At 41.9% G+C, this 11,643-nt stretch overlaps 1 protein-coding gene across 1 annotated transcript; it reads left to right on the top strand.

Moving 5' to 3' along the window:
* Window positions 1–336: 336 nt before the first annotated feature.
* CTHRC1 (collagen triple helix repeat containing 1) lies at window positions 337–10,959 on the top strand. Its single transcript, XM_082720052.1, has 4 exons — window positions 337–658; window positions 4,982–5,203; window positions 6,855–7,071; window positions 10,420–10,959. The coding sequence occupies exons 1-4, from the start codon at window positions 392–394 to the stop codon at window positions 10,560–10,562; spliced, it is 849 nt and encodes a 282-aa protein (XP_082576178.1). The 5' UTR covers window positions 337–391; the 3' UTR covers window positions 10,563–10,959.
* Window positions 10,960–11,643: the final 684 nt, after the last annotated feature.

Here is an 11,643-nt window from a genome sequence, read left to right as displayed (position 1 = left end):
GGAGAATCCTATGATACCTATGGTTCCTACCTTACCCCTGCTGCGCCCCCAAATGCCATCTCGGAAAAAATAGCTTGCCTGGAGGCGGTTCCTGGACCCCAGCAAAGGCACGTGCCTCTCGGAGTACATTTAGGCGGTGCTAGCTCCACTCCCGCCGGGAAGCCTCCACCTGCGGCCTCCCACCGCCGCCACCCCGCCCCTCCCCCTGACTCCGCACGCGGCTTCTCCGCAAGGGTCCCGGCGGCGGCGCCGGAGGGGGCGGGCCCGGCTGTCCGCCCGCCCAGTGTCGGGCTCGGGGTGGGGGTTCCCGCCTATTACTGGATGGAAACTCCGGCGTCCAGAGGGGCGGGAGGGAGAGAGGGAGGGAGGCCTGCGGGTGAAAGGGGCATTGATGCAGCCCGCGGCGGCCTCGGAGCGCGGCGGGGCCAGACCCTGGTCACGTCCGAGCTCCGCGCTTCCTCCTGCTCCTGCTCCTGCTCCGCGCGCCCCGGGGCCGCCGCGCGCCATGCGCCCCCACGGCCCCGCCGCCGCCTCCGCGCAGCGGTTCCTCGGGCTCCTGCTGCTTTTGCTGCTGCAGCTGCGGGCGCCGTCGAGCGCCTCCGAGCTCCCGAAAGGGAAGCAAAAGGCGCTGCTGCGGCAGAGGGAGGTGGTGGACCTGGTGAGTCCGGCGGCGGGAACAGAGCCGCGGGCCACGCGGGGAGGACGCGGTCGGGCTGGCGGGGTTGGGGGGTGGTCTGTACGGCTGCGCCCGTGGTCGTGCGTGCGCCCGGCTGTCCCGCTTTGTCTGAGTCCACGTGTAAGGCAGGATCCGGGCGAGGCGAGCGGTGGGGATGTGGAGAACCAAATGGTGGGGCGGAGATGCGACGTGGGTCGGGTGGGACGCCCCAGAATACAGGGAGTGGCCCAATAATTTCTGGCTTCTGAGAGCCGTCGTCCCTCCTCCCCGCCCCCAACACCCTGGGAAGACGGAGGGGGTTAGGGCGGCAATGAGAGGAGAATGAGGAGCTCCATTAGGTTAGAAGGTGGGCCTGGGAGCTGTCTAGGAGACCCTGGAGCTGATCTCCTGGGTGGGCCTGGGCCAGAGCCCTGAGATGTGTCCTCTGTTGGGGCTGGTGGCCACGTCTGCCTGCAGGAGAGAATAACAACCCTCACAGAGCATCCGTCCAACTCTTTGTAACTTGAACCCTGTGAGTCATGTTGGGTCATCTTCCTAGGAAGTGTGGGCTGCAATTTACTTTGTTGGACGACCACAGCCCAGGACAGGAATGGTTCACAGGGATCAAGGCCAGAAGGGGAAAATGAAAAGACCCTGCATTAACCCTCCCAGGACCCATTTCACTGTTCTGTTTATAGACAGATGGACAGTCCATCCTTCCAGACACCTGGGCCCTCAGCCTGTGGCCACCCAGCAGGAGGATCACAGTGGAGCTAAGGGAGAAGACAGTTCACAGAAGAGCAGATGAATACCCCAAGTGCTTTCTGAGGGCTAATCTATGGGAACGTCTGTTTGCTTAAAGCTCCTTCCCTCCAAAATCAACAAACCCAGTGGAGGGCAGAGCAGTCCTCTGTTCTGTGTCAAGAGCTGTCCTTTCACAGCTACCATATTCCTTGGCACATAATAAACGTCAGTCCTTAGGCCAATCTTAGTTGCTGACAAATATCACTTACAAGCATTGCAGGACCTAAGGGGAGGGGGACATTGTTTTGATTAAAAAAAAAAAAAAAAGTTTCGAGTTTGTTAAGCTGCCATTAGAAACTGAGCTAATAAACCAAACTCCCTGGCAGCTAGTTCTATGCCAGATTCAAAAACTCTGGAAAAAAATTCCTGCCATTGCACACTGCACATTTTGGTGATGTGCTATGTAATTTTGCCCCACAAAGCAGACAATGTGTTCAGGGCTACAGTTCTATTTTAAGTGTCCAAATTGTCTAAAACTGTACCAAATGGCTGGGGTTCATGTGCAGTTTGCATTTTATGGATTCATAATTATGATACACAAAATACCCCTTTTCTCCATAAAGCTAGCAATTTTTTCTTTTCCTCCACGGATTTGCAGTACCTGTGGTTACCCACAACTCTCGCCCAGCTTGGAAAAGCTTATTGTACAGCCAAGCTCAGGTGCATCCTGTAGATTGGATTTGGTTTTGCTGGAGAGAAAAAAAAAAAAATGTTCATGTGGTCGTTGAGAAGGTTTCAACAGATGCTATAAAGCAACGTCTTTGTACAGGAGCTTTCAAAGCGTTCCTTTCAAGCTTCCAGCACGCTCTGCCCCCTGGTGGCCAGTGAAAGAAACAGGAGTTCAGTCTACAGACATTCGTAGAACACCCACCTAGTACTAAGCCTGTGCTAAGTTAGCATTTTAATTTTAATTTTTAAAATATTTTATTAATTTATTTGAAAGAGAGAGTGAGATCACACATAGGCAGAGAGAAAGGGAGAAGCAGGCTTCCTGCTGAGCAGAGAGCCTGATGCGGGGATCGATCACAGGACCCGATCCCAGGACCCGGAGATCGTGACCTGAGCCAAAGGCAGAGGCTTAACCCACTGAGCCACCCAGGCGCCCCAAGGTTAGCATTTTTAAAGTGAAAGAAGACAGATGTAATATGCGTGGAACCAAATTCTGTAAAATTATGTGGTCACTGAAATGCAATTTTTAGATAAAAACCTGAATAAACACTCAACCTTGCCACTACTGACATTTGGGGCTAGATAATTCTTTGTTGTGGAGACTGTCCTGCACATTGTATGAGGTTTAGCAGCACCTGTGGTCCCTATCCACATTAGATGCCAGTAATACCCTTCCCTCCCAAGTTGTGACAACCAAAAATGCCCCCAGATATTTGCTAAGTACACCCTGGGGGACAAAATCATCTGTGATTGAGAACTAGTGATATACAGAAAAATAAAACTTTGTGTATCACCTTGTCTCAGGGGGAATAATAATGAAAAAAAAAATCAGACGTTTTGTTGTTTCTCCCTTCCCACTTGAAAGCTATGTCTGAACTTGTATCTGCTAGTGAAAGCGAGTGAGATTACTAAAATGAAAAGTAAACTAGAATAAACCAAACTGCTTTAGCATATTTTATACTTTAATTTGTCTTCAAATTTTGTTAAATACATTTGCATTTTGTTAAATACTTTTCTTACTATTTCTTTGGCAATAAATAAATAAATAGCGTCTTTTTTACACCAGGAAAACGGTAATGGCCAAAGTCATGACAAAAATCGTTTATCAAAACACAAATGAAATTGGTGATGTAACAAGAAATTGATTGGGAAACCTTATATATATGAGCATCCTTCCCAGGCACCAGCATCACTGAATTTTATAATATGACCATGTCTAAGTCCAGAAGTAATTTTCATATATAAGGAATCTTGGATTTTTTTTTGTTGTTGTTCTCATTAGACAGTATCATTATACAGAATGATAGTACAAGTTACACCAGTAGGGGAATGTTAAAGTAAAAACTTTAAGTCGATTGCATTTGGGGTTGGACCCATTCCAGAATAGACAAGGGAATTAGAGATAAAATGTTACCTTTACTAATTACTCCACTGTATTGGTGTGCGTGGCTTCTGTGTGTGTGCTGGCCGACAGGTTTCCTAATGCTGTCTTTCCTGGGTCTAGACGCTGGTTAAGTTCCACCCAAGGGAGTAGACACACTTGCCCAGGGTCATGGCCTCACATGGTCTTGGGAGAATAGTTAGAATCATCATGGCCGACATGGGCAATGTTCACTGTGTGCCCCACGCTGCTCCAAGCAGTTTCATAGAAGACCTCACTTAAATCTCACATGAATCCTACCACATAAGAATCTTCATCATTTTCCCTCTTTTACAGGTAAGGGAACAGGCACTGAAATGTTGAGCAAGTTGCCTTATCTCATATAACTAATAAATTAAAGTCCAGAGTATCTATGCTCTTAACTTCTACTTGATACTCTTGCTGCCTGCCCACCAAGACCAGAGAGAATCCGGGCACTTAAGAGGTTTGACAGATTATTGCCCCCTGTTGAAGGCCAGTGGTTTTCTGTGACCAGGCCGTTAGCTCCTAAGGAGAAGTGAGGTTGGAGGCCAGAAGTTTTAGTCTAATGACACTTCCTTCACATAAAAATAGAAGCAAGAGATGTGCAATCCATTTCAAAGACATTGCTGGTGTAAGAGAATTCTTAGCTAAGATTTTTTTGATAAATATATCCCTAGGACTATGTCTTAGAGAAATAATTCAAAAGACATCGCTATATGGGTGAAAATTTTCATTACAATAATACTAATGATAGAAAAAATAGAAATAACCTAAGCATCTCCAAATAGTGCGATGTTTGCATAAAATGTTCAGAAGTATCATTATGATACTCTACAGTCCTTTACAACATACAGGGTTAGAAGAAAAAAGCAGTATATCTAATTATGTTCACCCTGGTATACAGCAATTTAAGAATTATGTATGCTTTTAATAAGCAGTAGGAAAAAAGGCAAATGAAAACATTTTGTCTTTGATTTCTCTGTGTGTGTGTGTGTGTGAGCAGTCTGTGCAATAGAAAGAAATCTCAGTATTTTAGAAATAACTTTAAAATCAATTCTCTGTATAAACTCATCTAGAACATAAGCAAGTGGTATGAAGAGCTTCTTGACTCCAAGGGCTCCAAATAAATGCAAGTCTGGGGTCCAGGGGTGGCTCACTTGGTTAAGCGACCAACTCTTGGTTTCAGCTCCTGTCATGATCTCAGGGTCCTGGGATTGAGCCCCCTCCCCATTGACCCCCAGTGTAGTCCCCAGTTGAGCCTGAGCGGAGTGTTAGGCTCCATGATCAGCAGGGAGTCTGCTTGTCTCCCTCTCTCTCTGCCCTTCCTCCTGCTGTCTCTCTCCCCCCCCTAAAATAAATAAAATAAATCTTAAAAAAAATGCAGTTCTAATCATCAAGTCTTTGAATCTTGAGCGGTGAGGGGTTTTCCCCTTTTCCTTTGTCTGTTGTAGTATAATGGAATGTGCTTACAAGGACCGGCAGGGGTGCCTGGGCGAGATGGAAACCCTGGGGCCAATGGCATCCCTGGTACCCCTGGGATCCCAGGTCGGGATGGATTCAAAGGAGAAAAAGGCGAATGCTTGAGGGAAAGCTTTGAGGAGTCCTGGACACCGAACTACAAACAGTGTTCATGGAGTTCACTCAATTATGGCATAGATCTTGGGAAAATTGCGGTAAGTAAAGTCTGAATTATTTTAAAGTTGAAGAAAAGCCTTTGAGTTTTCTCAGTTGAGTATGAATTGAAGATTTTATTTTTGCTGAAAGACTTTTCACAAAATTAAGGAGTAGGGACCCTGTAGCTAAGTTAGAATTAATGAATAAAAAAGATAACATTTCAGAGTTAATTTTATAAAGGTATTTCTAAGATAAATCACCATGTTATTTTAACCCTAATAATATCTAAAATAACTTGCTCCTTTTTAAAAAATGCAAACAAAAAGGGAGAGCATAAGTATCTGTATTGGGCAGTAAGGAACTTTCCAGTCTTGTTTAAAAGTGAAATTAACTTTGAATTAGTGTAAGAAATTCGGCTGTGGTCCCAGGCATAAGGGTGGGAAGAAATTTCCAAGAAACTAACCATGTGATAGGAATTACCTCCAAGTGGAAAGTCTGTTGGTATTTGTCATTCTGGGTAGCCCATGTGGCTTAAAATTGCTAAGCTTAAGAAAAGTGGAATGGTCCAGACATGTCCTACAGTGAGCTAGAATTTTTCTGCAACATTTTGATTAATGATTCAGTCACTTTAATGAGTGTTTGCTTCAAAAGCAAGGCAAGGTGACTGGGATGGCACAGAACTGAAGAAGCTGGGGCTCTTCCTAAGCCTCTTTCTTCTTTTGTTGGACCAGTTGTAGATGGTTCCATGTATATATTATTATTATTATTCAGCATTACGTTATTCCTTGATATTAACCACTCCTACCACCAGGCAAATGCAAGTAGAAGAGATTTTACTTTCACAAAACTCTGAGATGCTCATCTCAGCTTTTTACGGTCTGCTTGATTATCTATGAAATTACGTGAGACCACCCTGATTTGATTTTTTTGTGTACTAGTATTACTGCAGGCTTTGTTTTCCTATGTGACTTCTTAAAAAGCATTTTGTTAAAATGTGTCAAAATGTTACCTGCTTCTTTAACACCTGACATTGACAGACTGGTTACTTATTTATAGTTCATCAGAAGTTGCTGAGTTCTCTCTAAAATGACTCTGAATTATTAATATGTTTTTAAGTTTCTTTTAGGAGCGGTCAGAATGAGTTTCGGTGCTTTCCGAAGGTAAAAGATAGTAGACCTTGAGCCAGTAGAGAGATGAATTTTGCAAAGAGCCATTAGAGCAAAAAAACCCGGGGTCTTCTAAAACCTCCACCTATGCTTTATCTCTGATACTTTTTGCTATTGGTCGAAAAGAGACCAGTCAAGAATAAATATATAGTCTAGAATGTAAGGATCATGAAGGCAGATTCTGTTTCATTTACTGTGGTAACTGTAAAGTCCAGCACGTAGGACCCAGAAAATAGTTTTGGAGTGGAAAAAGAAAAGTAGATATATAGACCAGTTTGGCTTAAAATACTGAAGACCAGCTGTTTTGAGTAAAACTAAAAGATACCTTCAGTGGCGTGAAGAATTCTAAGAATGCCATGATTTAATTTTCTTAGAGTTCCTAACATCGGAGTCTCTTCTCTCTCTCCTTCTGTAAAAGTTAAGCTTTTTAAAATGTAGTTTGAGGAAAAGGAAAAGTGGAGTAATGGTCACACTACAACTTGAAAGCATCTTGTAAATGGAAATTGGAAATGCTAATTACACCCTATTTCTGTGTTTATGATAGGAGTGTACATTTACAAAAATGCGTTCAAACAGCGCTCTAAGAGTTTTGTTCAGTGGCTCCCTTCGGTTAAAATGCAGAAGTGCGTGCTGTCAGCGTTGGTATTTCACGTTCAATGGAGCTGAATGTTCTGGACCTCTTCCCATTGAAGCCATCATTTATTTGGACCAAGGAAGCCCTGAACTCAATTCAACAATTAATATTCATCGTACTTCTTCTGGTACGTAGAATAGTGACTGCAGGGTGTGCCTGACGTCTTTAGAGACGGAAGACTGGTTTGGAACCGCTATCATGTTAGCTCACCAGCCTTTGATAAAGAGACCGATAGCAAGTTTTCAGCACCTAACTCTTCATCCCGGTTGCATTTCAGAATTCCCTGAAACAGATCTTTAAAAAAAATACACAGATGCCTAAGTCCCGTCTCTGACCAACTGTGTCAGAATCTCTGGGTCTAAGACTGTATTTTTTAAAAGACCCCCGAAGTTGAAAATCACTGAATTAGATGAAATGGTAGAACAGCCCATAATGCCACAGAGCAGTGGTTTCCAACTCTGGCTACACATGAGGTTCAACTAGGGCACTTAAATCCCCACCCGCCCTTCTAAGGAGTCTGATTTCATGGGGCTAGATGCAGCCAAGGTACTGGAATTTCTAATGCTCAACCTGGCTTGAGGTCCACTTGGTAAGGTGATCATTTCTCTGCCTCATCCTTTAAAAGGATAGATATTGTCTGCTGAATTTGTAAAAGAGAACATTTCTATAGTGCATTCTTTGTTTCTGCCTAATGTAAGAGAAAGGACAATCATTTAAACCAGTGGTCATTAAGCTATAAGAAAAAACATTATTAGTTTGTTCTATTTGATTTTAAGGTTCATTAAAGAAAGTTTGGAAGATACCAAGAAATAGAGGGGGGAGGGGCTTCTGTTAATGTCATCACTCAGACACACCACTGTATTTGGCTGCCAGCCATTTTGGTTTCTTGAGTTGCAGTGGGATAGCACACTGTGATGGTCCACGTTGGGAGAATCACAAGATGTATATAGCACTGGCTTCATTCCCCTCACGTCTTGCAGGGATGTCTCACTAACCTTGTACGTAGCAATGACAGAGGGAAGAAAAGAGGTCCCTCCCTATTAATCAGAAGCAGTTCTATTTCAGCATGCTTTGGGGACCCAAGTCAGATACTGAACCCCAAAATTAACATAGCACATTTATTCCTAAGAAATCATGGCCATCCCTTCTGCATTCTTCCTCAAATCCCCACATTCTCCTTGAGATATAAAGAAGATATTTGAACCCCCTCTCTTGGCACATAGAAAAGGTCCAGGGAAATAAAGTGTGTTAGGTAGGACAGTACAATCAGTGTTCTGGCAAGCAGAAACCAGCTCCTTGCCTGCTCTCTTGTCTCCCCAGCCCTCTCATTGATAAAGTTAAAAAGTTTCATCACCAAGTCCTTAGATACTTGTGCTGGAAAGGATATGTTTTCCATCTGAGCAGCAGTCCCTGCAATAAGAAAAACCTAGATAGAAAATCAGAATTTGATTAGGAACTGATATATGTTTAGTATATATACATAGTATATATATATTATATACATAGACATAATATTTATTACATTATATACTACATAGTAGGTACAGGATATGTGTAGTTGAGATAAGCAACTAGCTTTCTATTGTATTACCTTTAAGGTGTTTGTGTTAATATCTTGCTATAATTTAAGCCTTTAGGCTCAGGAACTGTGACCTATACATGCATATGTTTTATAAATTATTTAACATAGCAGCTCCTAACCACAGTGTGGAAATTATTTGGTGTGATCACTTGGGTGGAATGTCAGAAGTAATTTGGTATTTATAACAGTTTTTGTATTAAGATGGTAGAAGGATACCTCCATAATGAAATCACTTTCCCTTGCGCACAGATACTCTTTCCTGAGAGAAAGGAGATACTCTACACTTAGTACATCAAGGATGACTTAAAGCCTTGGATATGCCCAAGGGAGTTTGAAAAACATTTAAATGTCACCTTGTTACCTGGGGCTAGAAAGGGAACAGGTCTAGAACCCCCTAATCCAACATATTTCGGGTGCTTATTAAGTTGCAATACTACCTTATCCCAGTAAATATGCTCATTCATTCAAAAAACATTATTTCACAGGTTCAAAACCATGAAGTGACCAATTGACCCTCCTCATGTGAGACTAGAGGTAGACTCAAATTTGTTTTACGTCCTGTACGTGTGGTGAACAAGTTTCTAGGCCATGGGTGTGCCGAACTTAGGAGAACATGAGTATTTCTGGACATTTTCACTCAGTGTGGCCCTAGATTAAGTGGGACTGTGATCATACTGCTTTGTTCTCCCAGCTTTGAAAGGGCACAGTCAAATCCCTGGATTCTGAGGGACTTACCTTAGATTCATTGATGTGTGAGCTCAAGGAAGAAGATCGCTTCAGACCTACATCCCTGAGGCTCAGTTGGAATGTACTAACCTACCAAATGGGAAACCTGACCGGTTACATGATAGCATCCCTCACTACTTCTACGTCAGAACTCATTTTCTGAAACAATCTGGCAACCTTGGGTTCCTTTTCCTCCTTACACAGACACGTATCTTTTTGTTTCTTAAAATGACCATTGAGGGATTTTTTTTTTTAAATATAGAAGGACCGCAGTAAGATGAAATGCAAGTTGTACATTAGAATATGGACCAGAGATCCTGAGAAAAGTTGTATATTAATAAAGCACAAGAACACTGAGGAAAAGCAGGGTGTTTGGTTTGTTCACTGTGAGGAAATTCCACGTAAAATGGGATTTCTAGACTGAAGGGCTGGTATAATGATTATGCTAGAATTTCTTTTAATGTTACAAAGTCCTTCTTTTGTATTTTGTATTTTATATTTTGTATTTACAAGTGTATAGGTAAGTGTTGGAAAAGGCTTACATATCAAAAAGACTTGCATATCAAATAAAATTTCATGGCTTTTTTTTTTTAAGATTTATTTAAAAAAAAAGATTTTATTTATTTATTCGACAGAGAGAGATCACAAGTAGGCAGAGAGGCAGGCAGAGAGAGAGGGGGAAGCAGGCTCCCTGCTGAGCAGAGAGCCCAATGCGGGGCTTGATCCCAGGACCCTGGGATCGACCCAAACCAAAGGCAGAGGCTTAACTCACTGAGCCATCCAGGGGACCCCAAAAGTCATGGCTTTCAAAAGTGTGGGCTTCTTCCATTTAAGGCAGTTAAAGAAACTGCCTTTATTTTTTGTTTCTAGTCACTTGAACAGTAACTTCTGGTAACTAAACAGATTCTGGTTTTATGGCTAAAACCTGTGAGAAAACTGCCTGTTCAGCTTATATCATCGGATGGATAGGTACACATTTTTTAAAAAATACTTACGTGGTAAGAAGGAGAGAACTTATCTTCATGAAGTCCTTATTAAGTGTTAGAATTTTTAATTCACTGTGCGTTCAATAGATTTGTTAGCTACCTTGCTAGGGTAATAACATTTAGATGAAGATTTTTGCTTTTTGTTCTAAAGAAGGGTGTAACTTTCCTCTCTGTTCTGCAGTGGAAGGGCTCTGTGAAGGAATCGGAGCTGGACTAGTGGATGTTGCCATCTGGGTCGGGACCTGTTCAGATTACCCAAAAGGGGACGCCTCCACCGGATGGAATTCAGTATCTCGCATCATTATTGAAGAACTGCCCAAATAAATCCTCTGATTTTCATTCCCTACCTCTTTTTTAATTAAAACTTTAAAGGGTTCATTTTAGTGGCATTTTTATATCATTTTTATGTATACGTCTGAAGAAGAAACGAAGATAAACGTGTCTCAGACCAAAGTGTAATCTCACACTGTTTGGAAAATCCAGTATTATTCATTTTCCTTCCATCAGAAATGGTTTCAGGATTTTGTAGTTGATTAGAATACCTTCTTCATAGTCCCCATTCCTTGAACCTGTAATCTGGAATGTCATTGTGGTCTTTAACTTTTCCTGTTCTCTTAGGATAGTGTTTTTTGAAACAGGAAGGCTACCATATCAGTCTTTGTACAAGTTGTAAATGTTGAGAACTATTTTATATCTGTGAAATAAAACTTATTTCAAACAACTTCAATATGTTAACCTAATTGCCACTAAAATTAGCATTCTTAGTACTTTCTTTCTGAAAAGTTGGGGTCATTTAACGATCATATATAAAATTTTAGTGCATGTATAGTACTGTTCCATATTTTGAAGAATATCAAGAAAAAAGGGGTATTTACATGTCAAGAAATACATTAGCACTTTAGGAATTTTATCTTTAACAAAGAATAAAAAGGTGTTATTTTTAACAAAGAATAAAAAGAGGAATTCTGTCCTTAAATTGTTTAGGATTTGGTAGGGAGGAGAAGATATATACAAAAATAACAATAAATCGAAGATCAATATGTAGATTGACATACAAGTTGTTGGAGGGGTGGTACAATTCAAGGGATGTTTTGTTACGTCTGACCAAGGTGATCAGAAAGAATTCATGAGGAAGGAAGGGCAGGTGTCAGACTGACAAAAGTTAAGTGAATCCTGGACTTGAACTGGGAGTATCCATATGAACTTCTGAAGTACTTTAACTTAAATAAGACTATAAAACAATAACAACAATGTCTCCTAGTTTCTGGCCTGCAAACAATATCCTAGAAAAGGCTTAGAAATGATGACCTATTGAGTAACGATCTCCACATTCCATTTCCTTCTAAAAGGAACTAAGCCTCCTTGAAGAAAGATGTGATTTCAGCTCCGGGATAGGAAGATGTGA

This window comes from Mustela nivalis (assembly GCF_964662115.1).
Source record: "Mustela nivalis genome assembly, chromosome: 2".
In the NCBI taxonomy this organism is placed as follows: domain Eukaryota; kingdom Metazoa; phylum Chordata; class Mammalia; order Carnivora; family Mustelidae; genus Mustela; species Mustela nivalis.
Note: the sequence above shows the minus strand (reverse complement) of the source record. Positions and strands in the feature narration are given on the sequence as shown.

What these genes read in the sequence shown, in the direction of transcription:
- CTHRC1 (XM_082720052.1), top strand. Translation starts at nt 392, where the DNA reads ATGCAGCCCGCGGCGGCCTCGGAGCGCGGCGGGGCCAGACCCTGGTCA. An exon ending in TAGATCTTGGGAAAATTGCG is followed by an intron (nt 5,204 to 6,854) that starts GTAAGTAAAGTC and finishes TGTTTATGATAG; the next exon opens with GAGTGTACATTTACAAAAAT. An exon ending in TATTCATCGTACTTCTTCTG is followed by an intron (nt 7,072 to 10,419) that starts GTACGTAGAATA and finishes TCTGTTCTGCAG; the next exon opens with TGGAAGGGCTCTGTGAAGGA.